Source organism: Sylvia atricapilla, chromosome 24, assembly GCF_009819655.1.
Source record: "Sylvia atricapilla isolate bSylAtr1 chromosome 24, bSylAtr1.pri, whole genome shotgun sequence".
NCBI lineage: Eukaryota > Metazoa > Chordata > Aves > Passeriformes > Sylviidae > Sylvia > Sylvia atricapilla.
In genome coordinates this window covers 1294853-1317148 of record NC_089163.1, presented here as the reverse complement: position 1 = coordinate 1317148, position 22296 = coordinate 1294853, and the positions used below count along the sequence as shown (strand labels likewise).

Here is a 22296-nt window from a genome sequence, read left to right as displayed (position 1 = left end):
GGTAAACACGGCGCTGTTTGCTCTGGGGCGGGCCCCGCTCCGCGCCAGGGGTCAGCGCCGTGACGGCGTTGGGAGGCAAAGAGGCCGCGGCTCTGTTTGTCCCTTTTTGTCCCTATTTTTTGTTTGTAACGGCGTCATCACCGGCGCTCCAAGTGAGCGGGTCTCTGGGTGTTTGTCACTGGAGTAACAAACAGCTCCCGCAGCAGCAGCTCCGCACGTGGCCCAGCCCCGGGGCTCCGCTCCAGCTCAGCTCCAAGTGTCCTGGCCGGTTTTGCTCGGACAGGAATAAAACAAAGCCTGTGAGCAATGCTGAGGGGCCTTCAGAACAACCTGGGCTCTGGGGAGCAGTTTCATGTCTCACACACACATTGTTCAAACCTTTTTAAGAAGTTCAGCATCCCTGCAGGGAGGCTGCTCTCACTGGAACTGTGCAAGCACAAGTGCAAATTCCCTAAGAACAAAACCTTTTCTTGTAGCTGTCCCCAGCAGAGTATCAATAAAAGTTTGTTGATGGATTTGTGTCATGATTTTTACAGATGATTTTTTCCAAATCTCTTCCAGCAAGCTTCCATTAGATTTAGTCATCATGGAAGCAGCTGATCACAACTGTTCAAACCAACACTGAAGTAACACAAGGCAACAGAGACTGGAGGAGAGATTTATCACTCAAGTGATAAATGATGTATTCAACGTGAAACATAAAAATCCTCTTGGACTCAGTGAAAAAGGCAGCGGGAGATGCTGTGTGCCCCTCACAGGCATCACTTCACACCCTGGAGCTTCACCACCCAGCCAGACTGAGGGGGGAGAGGAGATGGGAGCATGTAGGGCAGGGTTATGAGCATCCCTTTCCCTGGCTGTTTCTGCCACTCCAGAGTGCCACCAAAGCCCAGCAGTGTCACCTGCAGAGGAAGGAAGGAAGGGGACACTGAGCTGGAGCTCACCAGCCCCCTTTGCACAGCCCAGCATTTCCCTGCAGGTCCCCAGCCGTGCCTCACGTGGCACAGGGGGGTGACACACGGGGTGTTTTGAGGCCACACCAGGCTCCAGTTTGTTGTCTGGGGTTTGTTTGTTGCTGCTGCTTTGCCCCCTTTGTTTGTTCAGAGCAAAGGACACTCAAACATTTGCGTCAGGGTGACATTTGCCACGAGCAGGGCACTGCACCTGAGCTGGATCCGGGCTGGAGGACAACACCCTCCTGCTCTCTGGGTATTTGCTTCCCTCCCCTGCAACAACAGGATCAAAACACTGCAGAGAGGAACCTTTCCTGGCAGCCACGAGCCTGTGCTGGCAACTCCTGTGCCACATTCCACGTGAGCCAGAGGCTGGGGAACAGCCTGGGATGCTGCAAGGAGCCCACAGCACACAACCTCCCCACTGCCCCAGCTCCTAGATAAATCCAGGTTGGCCCTTCCCAGCCCACAAACGCCCCCAGAAGGGCTCTCAGTGTGTGCATCGTGTTTGAAGTCCCTTACCTGTGTGCCTGGGGATGGAATGGGTGAGGACAGACACAGGACATTGTCCCGAGGCCACAGCAGGAAGATGGCAAACACCACTGGGCCCTTGGAGGTGTACCTGAGGGAGCAGGAGTTCAGCAGGTGAAGGGCACCAGACACAAAACTGACCTTTCCTGACAGCAGGAGAACACTGCCTTGCCTTCTGTCACCACACAGGGGTCACCTACTTCCCCCTGACTCCAAGATCTGTCACTTTGGACTCACCATCAGCCCCTCAGTGCTGGCTGATGAAACCCAAAGTTCATGTGTGCAAATGTCATTGCCAACCTGGCCTGGCCTCACCCTGATCCCTGCTCTGCATTTCTGGGTTGAACACACTGGAGGAAATGAAAACAACCCCATTTTTTTGGCATTTCTGGGCCAGGACTGCTACTTAAACAGTCCTGACAGCCACAGCATGGACACCTTTTAAAGGAAGGGATTTGTCTTGCTACTGAAGGAAGATGGATGAAATCCTAATTTCCTAAGACTACAGAGTGTAGCAAATGAAAGCAAAGATCAGAAATAAACATCAGCTCAGGTGTGAGCAGCAGAGCCCTTACCAGACCGTGTCTGTGGTGTTCTCCACCTGCACCCTCCAAGGCTGGGACTCATAAATGGCCTCCCCATTGGTGTCCAGCCACCTCCCAAGGGCCAGGAGCCTTTCCTGGAAGATGGGGACAATCACCCCTTCTTTGGTAGGTCCTACATTGAGGAGGTAGTTGCCGCCCAAGCTCACGGTCTGCACCAGCTCCTGTGGCAGATAAAGCAAGACAACAAACTGCATCATCTTCACCTCAGAAAACACAGAAACTGAGGGGTTTTATCCTCATCAGCTGCTCCTCTGATCAGAGGGGCCTCTAACTCCCAGGAATCCTCCCCCAGGCTGTTCTGACGGCAGGTTTCTCACCTCAATCATGCTCATTTCATCCATCACCTCGGCCAGGCTCATGTTGCTGCGGTAGCCCCAGGAGAGCCTGTCCAGGGAGGAGCACATCTCCCACTTGTGATGTGGCAGGGTGCCTGGCCTGAACTTGTCAGCACAGTTGTAGAAACCCCCGTGGTGGCAGGAGCAGCCCCGACCCCAGCGGTCGTTGACAACCACAGTGTCCTGAGAGAAGAAAAACAGCTCAGGGCACAGAACCTTTTTTGTTCCTGGGCTGTCCAGCTGGCAGTCACACCCCCTGAGGAAGCACCTACAAATTCCCTGTGTGATGGAAACCCTTCTGAGAAGGCTGAATCCCTCCCTCTGCTCACTCAGGTAGGAGCTGAGGCAACACAGCAGCTGGCCTGAGCCTCCCACGAGCATCCTGCAAAGGACAGTGGAGCTGTGACAGCAGCACAGTCAAGGTTCTCTCTTTGTCAGAGCATAAAACACGTCTGGCAAGTGTCAAGGTTTGATCACACATCCCACAGCTCCCTTCCACACCCACCCAAGGCCACCAGGGGCAGCAGGCACTGGTACCTTGACAGGGCTGTCGTTATAGAGCCAGGCAAGGAAAGAGGTGGAATTCCAGTAGGAATCTGGAGCTTCCCAATCTCCATCCGACCAAATCAGATCTGGTTTGTATCTAAGGGAGACAGATGTTGTTTCACAATGGCTTGTCTGCTCCTGCCACACTGAGTTTCTTGGGTGTGGGGTCGTTTCACCTCCCCTTCCCACTGCCTGGTGTCACCAGGAGCATTTTCCTTCATTTTCTGCTTCACACAAAACTCTACGGGAGGTTCTTGCAGCAGCAAAGAGCAAGGTGCTGATCCACAGCTCAAGAAAGGGTGCAGTTCTTCCAAAAAACCCAGAATTTGTCACCTCAAAGGTGATTATGAGGCACATTCTTGAGTTGGGACAACGACCCACAAGGCCAAGCCTTGTATTTTTGTCAGCAAGGGGGAGCAAGGCAAGGATGCACATCCACAGCGAAATCACTCTTCTATTCTGCTAAATACTGAACTATTTGTTCCACTTCCAGCCACCCTGCACAAAGGCAGGATTAAAGGGAATTGATTCTGCAAGAAAAATTTGTCCCTGCCTCATTCTACAGATTATACCTTGCACAGGACAAAAGTGAATCCCTTTTCTAATCACCACAAATCACTACTGGTTAGCAAAGAGAATTTGCCTCGGCAAAAATTACAATTTCTCTTCTTTGCACCCACTTTGCACGTTTGCCTACAGAAGTGAAAGCAGGAAATGCTGGTGGTTCTGAACTGGTTGTGGCTCTTACTTTAAGACAAGGTCATAAAGTTCTGGCATCGTCTTCTTTAAAACAAAGCTCTGGGTCTTGAAGTCATTTTGTTTGTCAGCGAGGTAGAGAGGGTGAAACCACTCCATCAGGGAGTGGTACAGCCCATAACGCAGGTTGCTGAAGGACAAAACACAGAGGGCAGAGTTAGGCTTCAGTGGGGATTAAGAAGCGGTGGAAATTAAATTACTGGCATTATTATTTTTCATTATTTGAGAGCACTCCATTTTTCACGCTGGGCTCGGGGTTTCCTGCTGTTTGTCAAGCACAGGCAGGAGGATTCCGGGCTGGGAAAGAGGAGCTCTCTGGCAGGGCCATACCTCTCCCTGAGGGCTTCTCCCAGCTCTGCCACCAGGTCTCGGTGGGGCCCTGTATCCACAGAATTCCAGTTCCAGGACACTGGCGAGCCCCAGTTGGTGAAGCCCTCGTGGTGCTTGGTGGTCAGGACCACGTATCTGAGAGGGGAAAAGGGTTTGGTTGGGATGGCAAAGGAACAACTGGGATATTTCCCAGCCTCACTGCAAACCCAGTCACTAAAACAGCAAGGCACTGGATAACCACACTGTGAGGAGCTGTCTGTCACTATCCTTTGGATTTAGAAGCAAATATAAGAGAGGCTTTTAGTGGATGTTAGTGTGGGAAAGAACAGTCAATACTTAGGACCTTTCATCTCCTCAGCACACTGGGCATGGCCCCTCAAGGAACTCCAGCACTGTTCAGGAACCCATCAATCCCTCAGGGATCCCCGGCCTTGCCCCTTCCATCTCCTCAGAGACTCCTACATCCTCCTGGGAATATCCTCATATGCTTCCCAAGCTTTTCCAGCCCCTCAGGAACCCCTCATTCCTTTGGGAACTCCCAGACACGCTCTTCTATCTGCTCAGTAACCCCCAGTAGCTCACAGATTCCCAGAAATGGCTCCTCTGTACCCTCAGGGACCCCTAGACCCAGCATCCATCCCCTCAGGGACCCTCCATCCCCTCAGGGCCCCTCATCCCCTCAGGGACCCCTCATCCCCTCAGGGACCCTCCATCCCCTCAGGGACCCCCAGCCATGGCACTCATCCCCTCAGGGACCCCAAGTCCGGCCGGTCCCGGCGCTGACCTGGCCCCTGCCCTCTGGAAGAGCTGTGCCCACTGGCGGGGTTGGAAGTCGTAGGCGGTGAACTGAGGCGCGAACTCGGCGTAGGTGGTGCCGGGCGGGAAGCGGCGGCGCACGAAGCGCTCGTAGGCGGCATCGCGCTGGCCCCGCCAGTGCCACCAGAACCACTCGGAGCCCCAGGCCGGCACGGAGAACACTCCCCAGTGCACGAACACCCCCACCTTGGCCCGGTCGAACCAGGCAGGCAGCGGCCTGGCGTCCAGGCTGGCCCAGTCCGGGCGGTAGCGGGCAGCGGCCAGCCCCGGGCCCAGCGCGGCCGCCACACAGAGCAGCGCCCGCGCCGCCATGGCCGTGACGTCACCGCCGCCGCTCCGCAGCGCCGCGGGTTCGAGACTGCGGCCGGACCGCGGGGAACGGCCCGGGGAGAGAGCAGCGGGGTTAAACCCAAAATCGGGGAATAATGTCCCGGGGTGGGATGGAGGAGCAGCGGGGTTAACCCAAAATCGGGGAATAATGTCCCGGGATGGGATGGGATGGAGGAGCAGCGGGGTTAACCCAAAATCGGGGAATAATGTCCCGGGATGGGATGGGATGGAGGAGCAGCGGGGTTAAACCCCAAAATCGGGGAATAATGTCCCGGGATGGGATGGGATGGAGGAGCAGCGGGGTTAAACCCCAAAATCGGGGAATAATATCCCGGGATGGGATGGAGGAGCAGCGGGGCTAAGCCCAAAAATCGGGGAATAATATCCTGGGATGGGATGGGATGGAGGAGCAGCGGGGATAAGCCAGAAATCGGGGAATAATATCCTGGGATGGGATAGGATGGAGGAGCAGCGGGGATAAGCCAGAAATCGGGGAATAATATCCCGGGAAGGGATGGAAGAGCAGCAAGTCTAAGCCCAGCAATCAGGGAATAAATTTCCCGGGATGGGATGGAGGAGCAGTGGGGCTAAGCCCAAAAATCGGGGAATAATATCCTGGGATGGGATAGGATGGAGGAGCAGTGGGGCTAAGCCCCAAAATCGAGGAATAATATCCTAACCCAAACAATCCCACCCTGGGCATCCCTGGAGCTCTGTCCAAAGGCTCCTGGAGCTCTGGCAGCCTCAGGGCTGTGCCCATTCCCTGGGGAGCCTGGGCAGTGCCCAGCACCTCTGGGGGAAGAACTTTTCCCTAAATCCAACCTAAACCTCCTCAGGCACAGCTCCTTTGCATCCTGTCCATGGTCACAAAGACTGGAGCTGCCCCTTCAGTGCCCTGCAGATTTTGGGTAAGTCTCTCCTCAGTCTCCCCTTCTCCAGACCCTCCAGTGAAGGGCTCCCAACCCCTCCCAGGGCCTGGGTGCATCCTCTGGGACACAGGGCACAGGGGAAGGGCCTCGTGGCCATGCCCTGGCCAAGCTCATCCCTGTTGGAGGCATTTTGGGAGCTGGCAGCTGCTCCAGGTCACTGGTGAAAGAGCCCTGTCCCATTTCATTGTAAAAGTGCTGTCTTTGCGTCATTTGCAAAAAAACACAACCCCAATCAAGTTCCTCATGCTCAAAGTATTTGCCCCAGTTTGGGCTTAAACGTGTCACCCGGAGGACTTTGTACACCAGGAAAGAAAAGGAGGAAAAACCTGGAAAATGGCTTATATGTTTAATAACATAACATCCAACAAACACCTGCGTGGTTTTCCAGGTCAGTTCTCCTGAATTCTGCTGGAAGAAATGTGCTGCCTGCAAGCTCCTGTCTGCCCCAGCTCTGGCCAAGTCCTTAAGCCACAGTGAGAACTTTCCACTGAGGTTGGAAAAGCCTTCCCAGTCCAAGCTGTGCCCAGTCCTCACTTTGTCACCAGCCCAGAGCACTGAGTGCCACATCCAGGTGACACCTGCAGGGATGGGGACTCCAAACCTCCCTGGGCAGCCCCTTCCAAAGCCTGACCAACATTTCCATGAAGAAATTCCTGCTGATGTCCAACCTGAACCTCCCCTGGTGGGTGATTATCAGACACTCGTGGAATATCCTGAGCTGGAAGGGACATCCTGAGGATCATCCAGTCCAACTCCTGGCCCTGCACAGGACACCCCAACAATCCCAGCCTGTGCCTGAGAGCAAAGTCTGTCCCAGAGTCAAAGGGTGACATCAGCAGGAGCTGTTTCCGTATCACAGCTGATCCCTCAACTTCCATCAGAAGAGAAAAGTGATCCAGTGTTCCCTCCAGCCCGAGTGTGTGGGTTTCCCACAGGTGCCCCCCTACACTGGGTGCGTGTCCTCACAGATGCTCTCTATCACGGAGGACTTGTGGGTGCTCTCTGCCTCTGGGCTCTCCTCAGAGGCCTTCAGCTGCCTCCTGAAGTGGGAGAACACCCTCCTCAGGGAGGAGAAGAGCTCCTTGCTCCTCAGGGCGTAAATGATGGGGTTGACCATGGAGTTGAGCAGGCAGAGGGTGCTGCAGAAGGCGAACACCTTGCGCAGGTGGTCGTTCAGCCTGGAGAAGACGCTGTAGGTCATGAGCACCAGCACGGGCGACCAGCAGAGCACCAGCACAGCCAGCACCATCACCAGGGTCTTGGCCAGCATCACGTCCATCCTCATCCGGGTGTTTTGCTTCCCTGCCTGTGCCTGGTGCTTCTCCATGTAGGCCACGTGCTGGCGAGCCCTCCAGAGCACGTGGGCGTAGGCGTAGATGATGCAGCCCAGCAGCACCATGATGAAGCAGAGCCAGCTCGACAGGTAATTGTCATCCACAAAAGGGAACAGCTCGGAGCAGGAGGAATCCAGCATGCAGCAGTTCCAGCCCAGCAGGGGCAGGCAAGCAATGGTGGCACAGGTGAGCCAGAGCACCCCCAGGGCTGTCCAGGCTCTTTTCTTGGTCATCAGGAGCTTGTATTCTGAGGGGCGGCTGATGGAGAGGTAACGGTCCAGGGCTGTGAGCAGCAGGCTGCTGAGGGAGGCAGAGAAGGATGTGTTCACCCCTCCCAGCTGCAGCAGGAACACCTCCTTGGAGAAACCAGCTTCGTTGAACACGTGGAAGTTGACGAAGCTGCAGACAAAGATGATGCTGGCCAGGATGTCAGCCAGGGCCAGGCTGCCGATGAAGAGGTAGGAAGGCTTTTTCCTGATCCCGGGGGAAGAGAAAATCAGGTAGAGCACCAAGGAGTTCTCAAAAACGCACATTGTCCCAAAGAGGCCGCACAGGATGCCAATGCTTATCTTCTGTGCCTGGGTGCTGAGCACCATGAAGCACTCCATGGTGTTCCCGCTGCACTTGGAGGCGTTTGCAGGTGTCCTGCAAGTATCCATGGTGCTCACCTGGAGCTGGGAGCTCACAGAGAGCCCTCGGCTTCCTTCTGCACTTCTTCACATGCTCTGAAAAAGGTGGAGGTGAAGAGGACTTAACAAGCAATAGATTCAACCCAGACACTTGTCTCCTTTCAGAGGGAAGCGAGCAAAATGAAATCAGCCCACAGAGAGCTGCTTTCAGGTGCACAGCTCAAATGCTGGATCCACGCTTTCCCAGCAGAGCTCCAGGCTTTGTCCCACCGGTTGTTGGGCTGAGACCCATTCCCAGTGTAGGAAGTGTCCCATTTCCCACAGCCCAGGGGCACCCTGGCTGTCCTGCCTCAGTCTCCCAGGCTGGTTCCTCACCACAAGAGGGAAGCAACAACGCTGAGAATGGTACAAATCCTGAGCCAGTTCTTACTGCTCCTCCAGGATTCACTGCTCAGGGCCAGCAGCACGGGAAGGGAGGAAGGGACTGTTCATGGGGACACTGGGCCATGGGCAGAGACAGGTTAGGGACTTGGTTAGAGAGCAGGTGAAGAAGCAGCTGTGGGATACCCCAAACCTGCCTGAATTACAGCAAAATGCTGTGCCCAAGCCCGTGGAACAGGACCTCCCTTCCCAAAAGCTTCCAGGATCCCTCATGCAGGCCATGGATTAGGAGTTCTCTCTGCTGGATGAGAGCACTGAGCTGACAGAGTTCCCTTTCCCCCAAAATAAACAAGTCACTGTCTCTCCCTGCCCTTGGCTGTCTTGTGAAAGAGGAAATGTCCCCAGCACACGAGCCATGGCCAGCATGTGTGACGGCCACAGAGCAGGGGCAGGGCTGCTGCCCTGTGGGTTCCAGCCACCTCTGCCCCTCCATCTGTGACTCCCCTGCCTGCTGTGTGAAATTCAGCTGCTGGTGGAGGTGACAGCAGCCAGCACTGCCCAGCAAACCTCTCCAGGACATCTCAGCCGTGACACGAGTTTCATACCTGGTCTGGGGACTTCCTTCCCCACTGAATCCCCCCCCGACACTCAGCACCCTTCCTGTGCTTCAGAAGTTGCAAAATACCCCCAATGACTCAAGAGGCTGCCCAGGAGGTGACAGAAGAGCCCCAGCCCCACATTTGAGTCCTGCTGCCTGTCAGGGCTGGGCCGTAGGTGGCTGCAGGGAATTCAGTGCACACTACAGGCAGAGCAGGGCCATCCTGATTGGGATTTCTTGGCATTCCAGGCTGGAGGAGTGCTGGACTTTGGGTTGACGTGTGGCTGACTGTTGCAAGCTGCTCTCCTCTTACATCAGGCTCCTGCATGGGGTAACAGCACAGGGCCAGGGTGTTGCCCTCAGATCTCAGCGCTCTCGTTTCCTGCAGCCCTTCAGAGAAACACCACACAGGCAGCAGGAATTACCAACTGCTGTTATTAAACCTGACAACATCCCTCCCTCTGGAGAGAGATGCATTTAGCTGACAGATGGACTTTTTATATAGCAGAACTCGCCAGGGACCACTGGAGCAGAAACTGCCTTGAGTCTCCAAACCTCCCCAGCCTCCAAACTAAGACATCTCTTCATTAAGCAGCCTCCAGCATCACCTTGGCATCCATTACCTGCAGCCAGCATTCCCAGCACCATCGTAAATCCTCAGTCCTGCAGTTGTGCAATATCCAACTAACATCCTTAGGAGCCTGGAAACCACTGAACACCAGGCAAGGGAGTGAAGGCAGCAAAATGCCATCCCTGACGTTCTGCTGCTTGGGGACAGAATCAGCTTATAATGTTAAAATAACTCCCTGCCTAGTGCCTGTCAGCACAGAAAGTCTAAAATTCTCAGTGACCAGGGTTCCAACACTGCCTGTCCTGGCCCAGATCTCTTCAGTAAGTTGAAAAAACTCAGATAAGCCTCAGGTTCAAAATCGTGTGCTGGGCTCACAGCAATCAGCCAGCCCTGATCTGCCTTTCCCACATCTGTTCTGTCTCAGGCTGAAGGACAAGGACAGATCTCTTTGCTCCCCCAGACCCTCCTTGCAGCTCCTGTGTCCACGAGGAAAAGCACAGGGCTTTGCTCCAGCAAAAGGTCTCCTCTGCACGAGCTTGAAAACACAGGCAGTGCCAAGAGCTCCTATCCTTGCACTCCTGTCCCTCGTTTGTTTTTTTTTTTTCTTTTTTGGCCACAAAGCTGTTTTTTCCTGCTCAGAGGACATTTTCCTCTTGCCAGATGGGCCCCTGGATTTGTTTGTCCATGCCCTCTGCCCTCTGCCTGGCTTAGCTCCTGGGAAAAGTGCCAGCCCATATCTGGTTCCTGAGGGAGAGCTGACCTGCAGCATCCTCCATGGGACAAGTCCCACTTCCAGGGTGGAAATTCCCCTTTCCAAGAGCAGCATCTCCACCTCCCTGGGAATTCCAGCCCCAGACATGGCTGTGCATCTCCTCACAACCAGCCTGGCAAGCCCAGGGAGTCCCAGCCCTGTGGGCTGGCAGCTCAGCTCAACAAAAACGAGCCAAGTGGCTTCCGACTCTCCTTTAGATCCAGGGACTGCTTCCCTGGAAGTGCAGCAGCTGAGCCGAGATTCCCTGGGGTTCTGCACAGGATTAACTCTCTGATCACAGCACAGCATCTCCTGCCAGCAGGAAGGCCCAAGGTAGGGAATAATTTGCCAAAATAACGTGTCCTTGCAGTGGAGAACTCCCCCAGCAACAAGGAAGTGAATGAACGAGGGGTGAGTTATTAGGAACAGGATCCAGATACTTGGGAATGCAACATATTCCTGATACAGCCTCAATGATTGCAAAGTGCCCCGAGCAGCAGAGAAACCTCCCCTCCCGCTAGATCTGCTGCGAGCCCGCTCACTCCAGCCTAATAACTCCAACTGGCTTCGGGGGAAATTAAATTTACAAATGAAAAAGCCCTTTTCCTTCTCAGTGCCTCGCTGTGACTGATTCCAGCTGTCGGGCTCGCCGTGCCTCGCACGCAGCAGCGCCATCCCTGCTCCCTCTTGGGATGGCTTCTGCACTCACAGAGCCACCACCGCGTCCTGCTGAATTCACAACTTACCTACCAGTTGCTTAGATAATGTCAAATGAAGTTTTCCTGCTGCAATCAGCCAGGGCATTGTGCCTGCAGCACTTTGAAAGGGCTGCTCTTGAATATTTCATGCTCAGAATATCGGAGAGTTTTGAGCTTTACAATATAATAAAATGTCTTAAATGATCACCTGCTATGAACAAGTGGGCTGATTTGTGCAAAAGATTGTCACAAATGCCTGCAAATTTCACTTGCTGAAGAAGCAAAGTATCTTTTGCTTTACAAACATTTTAGTTTAGATGTGATTTCTTGGTTTAGTTGCAGAAGTTTTCCCATTATTTTGGAATTAGCTGTTCACCCTGCTTTGTCCTGCTGGCCACATTAAATAACACCAAGTGGAATTCCCTCCCTGATGTAAGACTTGTGTGCCTCAAATGTCACCCCGAAGATTATTTGGTGATTTGTTGTGAGTCCAGCTCTGCCCATGTGTGGCTGCCTGAGGGGACAGTAAACCCAGGATGGGGTGGGTGCAGAGCAGCTGCAAGTTTGGGCACAAAGCAGGGCAAAACCAGAGCTGCTCTCACTGCACCAAAACCATCATAACCACTGAACTCAGCATCACATCCCCACGAGACATTTGGAAATACCTCTGACACACAGAATCCAGGGATGCTTTGGGTTGGAAGGGACCTTAAAACCCATCCAGTGCCATTCTTACATTGTCCCAGGTTGCTTCAAACCCCTTCTAGCCTGGCCTTAGACACTTTCAGGGATCCAGGGGCAGCCACAGCTGCTCTGGGCACCCTGTGCCAGGGCCTCCCCACCCTCACAGGGAAGAATTCCTTTGAACCCATTCCTCCTTGTCCTGTCACTCCAGTTCCTGATGAACTGATCCAACATTAACAATTCCCCAAATCAGCTGTAAAGAGTTAACCCCCAGCCTGCAACGAAGCACTTACCTTTCACCTTCTCCTTAAGAATCCATCCTAGAAAAGCCAATTTCCCACCCTGTGTTACACGTTGCCTTGCAGTTTATCCCGAAGAGCTGACTGCTAATCCCAGGAATGTCCCCGGGCAGTCTCCCCAGCCTGCCTGGTGCTCAGCAGCACCGAGGGCTCTCAGGGATGATGTCTTCTCGTGTGAGAAAAGGAGCCAAGGCTGCAGGATGCTGCAGATAAGCAAACACAAACCACTCACCTCCCCACAGATGCTCTGGGGCTTCCCATCCCTGCAGTTCTCAGGGCAGTTGGTGCAGCTGCGGACAGCGCCTGCTTCCCTCTCTTCTCACAGCACTTCTGGTTTTGTCTGGGTTCGTTGAACCACTCTGGTTTATTCCCCTGGGTTGGCAATCCATCAGTGTGAATCCTTCCTCTGCTTCCTCGCTCTCTGTCACATTCTTTCGGAGAATGTGTGTCGGGTTTTCTTTCCTTCCCCACTTCTCCTCTGGGTGTTGTGTTCTGCTGCCTGCTCGTACCACATCTACAACCACCCAAACCCTCCAGCTCGCTGAAATAATCCTCCCAGTCCCTCTCATTTCTCCATGTAACTGCAGGGTTGGAGGCAAGAGACATTCAGGTTCTCCTGATTTCTCTGGGGAAAGTATGGAGAGGAAAAAAACTAGGAGGCAGATGTAGAAAAATCTGAATGTACCTGGCTGTGTGCAGGTCTAAGGGCAAGCTCAGACGTCTGCTGTCTGTGCCTGCAGCTCCACGAGCAGCACAAACCTCACCTGTGCCCCTGAATTTCTCTGTACACACAGTCGGCTCATGCCAGAGGAAGGAGATGATTTTCTCCCTGCAAGTGGAAGGGAAATGGCTTAAAATCTTCATTTACACAATCCCTGTGGTCAGGAGGGACCCGGGGCTGCAGAGGCTGTGGTCACTGCTGTACCTGTCCTCATCCATCCTTCCTCCAGCAGCCACTTCCCCCTGGGCTGGGCAGCCGCTGCCTGGGGCTGGGTTGTGCTGGTGGCGCTGGAGAGCAGGGACAGCCCCCGGGTGACACCAGGGACAACATCACCGCGTTAATTGGGGGTGGCAGGTTCGCCCCAAACCCCAGAGGACTTGGCCATATTGGGGTTTGGTGTGGACCATACAGGCTGTAGTGGGGAGCCTTGGAAGTGAAGGAAGGATGTGATCCTTAGCCCTTGGATGCACCCCAGAGCCACCCCACAGCCCCATCGCAACTCGATTCTCCAGCTGGGAACTCAACTTTCCCTCCTGCTGCCATCCCACTTCCCTCATTCGGTGGATTCACGAGCGGTTACACCCCGTCCTCTCCAAATCCTGCTTTGCCACCGTCTGCGGCTCAGGGGTTCCGCAGGCGCCGCCGGAGCTCAGCGATGCTCGGCTGCCCTCTCCAGGGAAAGCCGCACAGCTGCCGGGGACAGCTGGAGAAAGGCAAAACTGGGATGGGAGCGCTTCCTCCTGGCCGGGAAAAGGGAATTCCATGGCTCTGCAGAGACCTGCCTGACTCTGTCAGGAGGAGGGAGTCTGGAAACCACAATAACCATGACAGGCATCACGGGCTGTGGTGTCAGCACAGCAGTTGGTGGGATGTCAGCGCTCTGCCTCCAAAAATAATTCTTCCATTCCCGTTCCCAGGAACGGAGAAATTTGTAGGAAAAGGTACAAGACTGTAAAGAGCAGGTGAAAACCAGAAAGTTTCTTTAGACTGGTCCTGAGTTCCAACAGCAGCACCCTGCCTCAAGTTATTCCCTGCTTCATAACCCAGCAGCATCCTGTGAAATATGGACCCAAATTTCCTCTGTCTGCAGAGGGATCTGTTGTGTCACAGGAACGTGTGTTATAGGAAAGAAATCTTATTATTGCAGCATGGTTAGAATCTGATTTATAACAAAAAGTCTCCTGACAGACTAAAGGAAAACCATTACAGCCGATTCCTGTAAGGTAAAGGCTTTTTGGTCAGCTTGGATATTGTCCCCCTGGCATCAACTGCAGTTAATCCAGCCGGGAATAAGCCTGCTTTGGGAACTCCCCCATACCCGGGCTCGAAGAAATGCTGTGCAGGTGTTGCCTGGGGCTGTGCTGGGACACAGAGCATGTGACAGGACACTCAGACAGCAACCCCTGCAGGAAAAGTGTCTGTGCTCTGTGGAAGGTCAGGGGTTTGCTCCTCTTTCTCTGACCCTTGTGTTTGCTGGGGAGGAATTTGTTAGCTGGGAGGTGCAGATGGGGCTGAGGGTGGGAGAACTGCTCACCTTGATAAGGTGTGACTCAGAGAGCATCGGTGAGTGACTCTACTGCACTCCTAGAGAAAATGCTCAAAAAATACCTTCAAATTTACTGCCCTGTCTAGCACAGCTCCTGAGAGCAAACAGAGCTTGTCCGAGGGATTCTCCTGTGCCCCGGCCTGCTGCAGAAACACCTTTACTGCCCTGGTGGAGGGAGGAGGGTCCAGGTGCAAATGTTCTTTCCTGCTGATAGAACCAGGCACATCGATTTAAACAGGCTCAAAGTTCCTGCAGGGCTCTGTGACTCAGAGCCGGGGGGGGTTCGAACGGGGAGCTGTTGAGGCAGAAAACAGGGAGTGACTCGGGAGTGGTGCCTGGATGTGTTTGTTTTGCAGAGCTGTCAGCTGTGACAAAGCTGCTTCAGCACAAGCCCTTTAAACCCCCCAGGCTCCGTGTTTGGGTAAGCGATCTGTCGGTGTCTGCGGTGGTTTTACTCCCAGCGCTGTTTGCCCGGTGCTGTGCACACCCACACACCCCAATGCACAACGCACTGCTGGCTGTGATTCACGAGTGCAGAGGAGGGGACTCGTGTTCTGCAGCTGATGTAACTCGGGTACTGGTGGACACCGACTTAATTCATGTCTAAATCTTATATCAATATACTTATAAGGAGATTTAAGCCGTTAAAGTTTGTAGTTTTATCACACTGTTTGGGTTCTTGAGCCCCTTCTCTATTTACCCTGCAGAGGTTCAAATGCCTGGTTAGTTCCTGTAGCTCCCTGCTGTGAATATCCTGAGCTGTATTTGATGAACATGGGTCCTGTGCCAGGCAAAATAAAGGATATTTTAACATTACTGTATACCCAGTGCTTTCATGCAGATTTTAAAGCAAACACGAGCTCGCACGTTTCCCTCATGAGGAAACTTGGATTAACGATCTGGTTAATGTTTGGCTCGAGTAGAAACGTCCAAGGAGTTTCAAGTGTGTCATGGGGCTCTTGGAGCCACAGAAAGTAAACAGCTGGAGTTTACTGAAAGTCACCCGCTGCCGGAAACCCGTCACTGCGAAACAAAACTGGGGCAATGGTTCACTCCTGAGTTAACAAATGAGTCATCCGTGCTGCAGACTTCCTGCAGCATCCACGCCGAGCACTTCCACTGAAACGCTCGGGCAGGAGCACGTGTGTGCTGACATCCATCTCAGCCACAGCTGGGAGCATCTTCATTTGGGGCTAATGAAGCTCCGGAGGCTTTGTCTTCACTGGGACTTGCTGGTTGTGGCAGTGCCAGCACAGATGGAGCTGCTTCCCTGGGCTGGATTAATGTTTGATGTGAGAGGGAGTGGAGGTGCTGAGTGAAAATTAAAGGTGGTGGGGAAATCCTGGAGGGATTCTGCTGTCACCGTGGCAGCAGAAGCGTGGTGGGGAGCTGAGGAGGATTTGGGTGAACACAGCTCCCCTGGGAACGCGAGGGAAGCTGGGATTTATTGCAGTCATCTTTGGATTACCTGGAGGAAGTGGAAGAATCCAGACAGAGCAGACACTTGCACAACAGAAAACCCCTGGCCATGCTGTGTACAGGTTAGGAGAGGGTGTGGTGGAGCTGAGGTCACCGAGGCTGTGTCACCACGTGGCAGAAGGGGTGGCTTTGGAAGCACTGTCCTGTTCCAGCAGCGTTTGGGGCTCTGCCTCTGGAAGTCTGTAGCACCTGGAGAACTGCAGGACATAAAGTGTGAGCACAGCATGATCCTGGAGGCAGCTAAAACATCCCAGTCCGCCCATGAGTCACTGAGGTCGAGGTAGTGTCACATGCTTAGGAGTCACAAACGTTACACCGAGACCTTTGGAAGGGAAGAGGGTTTAAAAATCGTTGTTTGAAGGAGTGAAGTAGCTCCTGTAGAAGGAATCTGGGGTAGGGATGATAAAGGATTGAGACAGAAGCTCAGGATTCAGTGTGTGGTGTGTCTTCAGGACGTGGCAGGAACTCAGGAGTGCTTCTGTCTGTGTTGTGGTTAGCACAGCCCTGGGAACAACTTTCCTTCCACTGCTGTGGACAGCTGAAGGGTGAAACACAGAACTTGGCAAGCTGGACTTTGAGGTGTTTGGGGTATTCGACCCTTAGATTTAAAAAATAACCTCGTGTTTCTGCTCGGCCTCTGAATGACTGGGTTTGTTTCAGTGGAAAGGTTCCTGCACAAATACAGGAATGGCTTATCACTGACATTTCCTGCTCCCCCAGGCTAAACGTGTCAGCCTGACCCCAAAACCAGCTCTGAAAGACGAGATGTTTCTTTAATTATCTCAAAGATAGTGAGGACAAACAGCCAGACCTTGTGTCATCCTTGTTCTCAACTGAACAGTACACACTGTTATGCTCCCTGGACGAGAGAGCAGAACATTTGCAGCCTGAAAAACGCTGTTTCTTAATCCCACTGACATGTCCTGGCCTGAAAACATCCTCACACTGGGGTGAGATTGTGTTCTAGCAGAAATAAACACACTAGAGATAGAAACAAAGAAAAATCTGCTGATGTGCGTGGTAGAAGAATTATTAATGAGTGGAATTTCAAGGCTTACAGCAGATATTGTTGTCTTCCATCTAAAGACAAAAACAAGCTGCTATAAGGACCTCAGCCATAAGACCGTGCCAAGAAATCCAAAGCAAAGGGAGGAAAACAAATTAATTTCAGCTTGCTTTGTGCAAACATACAATAAAGAACAGGAACAAAGGTCTGGGCTCGGGTATGTCAACACATCTTGTGGATTAAAATATATGCTGGCTTTTTTAATAACTTCACGATGAATATGAACTTCTTTTTAGAGTTTAGACCTTGTCCTAGGTTGGGTCACAGCCCTGTAACACCAGGTCGGTAAGGAAATAGTTTTGTTTTAAATGTTTTAGGGATAAAGCACGAATGTTTCATTTTCCCCTTCTGTAGCTAAAACCGCAGGGTAACTCAATGAATTCAGGGTCTTTACCTCAAAATAAAAACTCTGAATGTTCACGTGTTGTTTCTGAGTACTGCCCTGACTTGGTGAGGCTGGAACAGAGCTAGTTCTTTTCCATTTTCTTTCAAACTTTGTTTTTTTGGCCTTTAATGTGGTGTACTGTGCTCGACTGGCCCCTTAGTAGTGGCCAGGGAACACTCTTACATGTGCAAATTTCCTGTGTATACCTAATTTTCATTCATCCTATACATGGTAAAGGCCAAATCTTGTGGGTTTTTTTTCTTCATAATGTTCCTTTGAGGCAAAATAAGAGAAGGTGAATATAAACACAATCTGCACGGCCACAGGGCTACTTTAAACCTGGGGAAGCCTTTCCCTGTGTGTTTGACCTGAAACATGCCTCTACGTTGTTCTCGATACTTTAAATTTAACCATTAAATAGTTTTAGCAAAATGCAGGCGTAGGGAACGGGCTGAACAAACCTGAGCCCCTCCATTTGGCATCAGAACGCTGCGGGGATCTCTGAGGAGGCTGGATTTCACTCTTTGTTCCCTGAATCCCTTCTCTGGACGCTCCTCGCTGGCACAGCCGGGTGTTTTGTGCGTTTTTTCCTTTTTTTATTATATCACCTCTTTGAAGCCCCCAGCGGCAGCTGGCGCGGGCGTTCCCCATTATCTTTGTTGTGCTGATTGGCGGCCGGGGCGGAGCTGGCGGCGTGTCCGGAGGCTGTGGGCAGGAGCCGCGGGCAGTGCCGGGTGCCGAGCCCGGCCCGGGCGGGACAAAGAGCGCCCATGGCTCCCGCGCTGCCCTCCGTGAGGGGATTCAAATGGCGGCCCCGCCCGCCCGCGCGCCGCGGCCGCTCTGCCCCGAGCCCGCCTGGCAACAGGCGGGGCTTGGCTCCTATTGGTGGAGCTGTCTAGCGGCGCGCTCCCATTGGCTGAGGCCGCGCTGCCCCGCCCAGGAGGGCGGAGGGAGAGGGTGTTAAACGGCGCAGGACGCGGCAGCCATTTTGTGAGGGAGAGCGAGGGGCGGTGCGGAGAGGAGCGCAGCGGAGGCGGCTCTGAGGGCGGGGGTCGCACGGTGACGGCGGAGCAGCGCGGGGCCGGTTCCTGAAGGGCCGTGTGCGTGTCCGTGCTTGTGGGCGAGCGGAGCGGACAGAAGTCGGTAAGGGCGGAGCGGTGCGGGAAGGGCCGGGCGCGGCCGCCGCCATGTTGTGCTCTGTTGTTGGGGAAGGGGGGACGAGGGGCCGGGTGCCCTCGGTGGCGGTAAGAGAAAAAGTGTGACAAAAGGGACAAAGTTCCGAGGCGAAGAAACTCCGGTCGGCGGGAGCAGACGGCAGCTGGGCCGGGGCCGGTGACGTTATCTCGGCTTTTGGTTTCGGTCCAGACGAGGCGGAAGCTGGAAATGGAGACGGGCGGCTCCTCTGGAGCTGTGGGAGTGAAGGGGGGACGGCTGCTGAGTTTGGAGGGTGCCGGGAGCTGAGCGGACTCGAGTGCGGCAATATTAATCTCAGAGATCCCAGGGAAATAGTGTAAGGATTATAAATGAATTGTGCTTGGCTAACGGAGGTTAAAGAAACAGCTGACACATGATAAACTGAGCTCTGCGATGGCTGGGGAAAGGTTTGGACACCGGCAGTTCCTGTATTGCTGCCAGTTCCTAAAGTATTTTTCATTATGCTTTACTTTTTCCATACTAAAACGAAAGGGGTAAAGTTCTTGACTGTTTGTTAAAATGTTTAAGACAGAGCATGAGCAGAATGTTACTTGGGATATGCTAAGTACGGTGGTGAACTTTATGTAACTGGAGAAAGACAAACAAAGCTGCGTCTCTTTGGGTGGGGTTTCGAGGTTTTGTTTGTAGCACGTTGTCATCTTTAACTTACACAGAGACACAGCTGACTCTGAATTCTCGGAATTATTTCCGTTTGCCTTTTTTTCCCACCCCGAAGTGAAACCATTGTTTCCTTAATCTGAGTTGAAATTTCTCTCTCGTTTCTGCAGCAGGACTTCTCCCTTGGAGCTTCTGTGCCGAGAATCCGATGTTGGGCTCGGCTCCCTGGCTGAAGACAGCACATCAGCCCATGAAAACTTCTATTCCCAGCCAAAGGAAGGAGTCCAGCACAAGGCAGCACCTATTCTTTCAGGCTTGGAAGCAGGAAAGAGGGCAAGAGTTGGAGAGCGTGGAATCGGAGAAGACCACTGAGAGGTAAATGGAGGTGGGAGAGGGGAAGGACGCAGGAGAGCTGGCAGGGAAGTGCTGAGTGTGCTGTGCTGCATTCCGGGGGTGGGCTTTGGGAATTGAATTGAATTAAATCTGTTCTACTTAAGGTGATTTTCAGTTCACTTTGGGTTTACCAGAGCAATTCTCACACTTACCAGGAAGTCTGGGGAGTGCCTTTATCAGTGCAAACTTTGCCCAGTCTTTAGGTGTTAACAGGCTGAAGTTAAACATCTCCAGCACTCAATACTGACTGATTTTGTCAGTCCCATTGCTCCAGTTACACCTTTTCTAAGGAGAGAAGTGGCATGTTTAGAGCAAGTATCAGATTGATTTTTGTCCCTTAGCTTGAAATCTAAACACTTTCTGAAATACTGTTTAAAAAAAACCCAGACTTATCCTGACTCCTGTTGTTTTCCCAGGTGACATTTAAGTTGAAGATGGGCGGTGGAGAAAGATACAACATTCCCGTTTCCCAGCCTAGAAACACCACCAAGAACCATCAACAACTTAAAAACAGGCAGAAGAACAAAGAGCAGAATTCTCAGATGAAAACCTACGTGAAGAAGGAGCGAGGCCACGGCTGCAGCTCCTCTCCTGGTGCATGGCAGGCCATGCAGAAAGGAGGGAAGAACAACGTTCACTTCCCCAAGAATCCCAGCTGGAATCCTGCTCTGTCCAGTCGTAACCTGTTGTTCACCCCTCAGAGCAACCAGAACTATGCTGGGGCCAAGTTCAGCGAGCCACCCTCCCCAAGTGTTCTGCCTAAGCCACCAAGCCACTGGGTCCCTGTGTCTTTTAAACCTTCTGATAAAGAAATCATGACATTTCAGCTCAAAACCTTACTGAAAGTGCAGGCCTGAAGGTGTAACTTGTGTGGTTTTCAGAAGTGATTTCGACTGTCAGGGTTTCAGATTTGAGCATTGCTGTTCCCAACTCCAGCTGCACAGTTGTGCAGGGCCAGGTGTTCTTGCTGCATGTAGTTAGTCACTTGGAGAGGGGTGGAAGTTTACATTCCCCTCATCTTTTTTACCTCAAAAGTTCAGTGCTGTGTTCACCTCACTGTGAAATAGCTGTTTTCTTGAAAATCAATCAAATCCTGAGCAGTCGCCATTTACACTGTATTTAAGAATAAATGGGACTGTTCCAAAATTGGAATTGTGACTTGGACTTGGTAGAAAAACCACCTTTTACCTAACTTAATGCAGCATGAACTGAAAAAAAATAAAAACAAACGCACTGAAAACTTTAGTCAGGTTATTTGCTGCTTTTCAGACTGGTGTGAGATTTGCTAAACACTCTGCAGAGCAGAAACCTCCACCTGGGCACAAGGGGAGGCACAGCTGATCCTTTGCCCTGTCCCTGTGAGCTTTAGTGGCACTCCTGCAGTGGGGGTGAGTATTTTGGGCCTGTAACATCTGGAATGTTCTGGAAGAACTCAAATCCATAAAGCCTCTCCAGCTGTGCTTCCCAGGAATCTCAGTGAGTGCCAACTAAAGACTTTGCATTGCCAGGTGACTGCCAAAAAAACTCCCCCCAATTCTTTGTGTGCCCACATCACTGAGGAGTTCTAAACAACTTTTTTTGTATCATTTTTATAAGAAAAGGTGGAGTAGTTCTTTAGTCTGGTATTAATTGGTTCCCCTCTAACAATTAATAGTTTGGGGCAGGTGTTAGATGTTCTCACAGGGAAGACAGAGCCATGTAAATACATGTAAAACATTGTAGCATATGTAAATTTCTGCTGGGCTTTCCTGCACAGAAGTATTTTTAGTACAAAACTGCTGAATGTAAGATGACCATGTTGAGTACGTGGCCTGGTTTTAAAAAATATTTTGTTTAAAAAAAAATAACCAAAAAAAAAAAAAAAAAAAAAAGAAGACATTTGTGGCTGTGCCCCTTGCACTTCACATGCAGTGAATATGCACATTGTGTTTGGTTGTAATCTTTTTTTTTTTTTTTTTAAAGTAAAATCAGTGCAAAAGAGGCTTATTTAGATTTTTTTTTTTAATTAAAGACACAAAATTGAAAAAAAAAATGGAAAAAAAGCTGCTGGAGTTTCAGATCCTCCTGTTGTGAATGTGTAGGAGAGGTATGTGTTCAGTGATGCAAAAAACACTGAAATGTTCCAAATTAAGTGTTTCACAAGAAATGCAAATGCCTGGGTTCGGGTGCTTGATAAAACTGAAGGATTGTAATAATTTTGTGTTTCTGAAATACATCAATGCTCTGTAAAACAACATTTTGTCCCAGTCTTTGGTAAAATCTTGCAGAGGGCCAGGGCAGGTGGCTGCTGTGCTGTCACCTCCAGCTGCTCCTGCAGCAGGAACAGCTGGACTGTGACACCGGGAACAGCCAGGGTTCTTTTCCAAATACAAGGATTACTTTAAAAAAAAGTGCTTTAATTTGAATTTTGCAGACTGTGAAATGTTCAGAGGTGTCTTTCTGTACATTCCAAATGCAGTGGCAGCTGAGCTGAGTGTTTACAAAATGATTGCTCCAAATCACACGGAATTGGCAATCTCTAAATTCGTGTTGTGACCTGGACCTTCACCAGAGTCTGAGTTGGATCCCACTTAATTATCTATTCTGCACTTCAAATTGTCAATTACTGATGATGTTTGTACAAATTGGAAACAAAATTTAAATAAACTTTTTTTTTTTTTACCCCCTAAAAGCATCTCTTTTGTTTTCTGATGGCAATGGAGAAGTGGGATGACCTCATTTTGGCAGTTCCCAAGGGAGGTTTCTTTAACTGCAGCTTTTTTCTCCTTCGCCTTTCCAGAGGTTTGGGAACATGGGGCTGGAGAATTAACACTAATTA

At 51.8% G+C, this 22296-nt stretch overlaps 2 protein-coding genes across 3 annotated transcripts; one reads left to right on the top strand and one right to left on the bottom strand.

The window, feature by feature from the left end:
* Positions 1–647: 647 nt before the first annotated feature.
* Positions 648–13118, bottom strand: FUCA1 (alpha-L-fucosidase 1). The gene is made up of 11 exons (XM_066335494.1): positions 13002–13118; positions 12309–12905; positions 7079–8190; positions 4841–5230; positions 4057–4191; positions 3719–3856; positions 2962–3067; positions 2407–2607; positions 2060–2250; positions 1476–1575; positions 648–902 (listed from the first exon to the last, which is right to left on the bottom strand). Exons 3-11 carry the CDS (start codon positions 8122–8124, stop codon positions 762–764), a joined length of 2448 nt encoding a protein of 815 aa, XP_066191591.1. The 5' UTR covers positions 8125–8190; positions 12309–12905; positions 13002–13118; the 3' UTR covers positions 648–761.
* Positions 13119–18255: 5137 nt separating this feature from the next.
* On the top strand, positions 18256–22149 carry PNRC2 (proline rich nuclear receptor coactivator 2). Of its 2 annotated transcripts, none has more exons than XM_066335075.1 (3): positions 18256–18416; positions 19259–19460; positions 19895–22149. In XM_066335075.1, the coding sequence occupies exon 3, from the start codon at positions 19913–19915 to the stop codon at positions 20333–20335; it is 423 nt and encodes a 140-aa protein (XP_066191172.1). In that variant the 5' UTR covers positions 18256–18416; positions 19259–19460; positions 19895–19912; the 3' UTR covers positions 20336–22149. The 2 variants fall into 2 exon arrangements, with proteins under 2 accessions (XP_066191172.1, XP_066191171.1); XM_066335074.1 differs by having other exon boundaries at positions 18257–18416; positions 19256–19460.
* Positions 22150–22296: the final 147 nt, after the last annotated feature.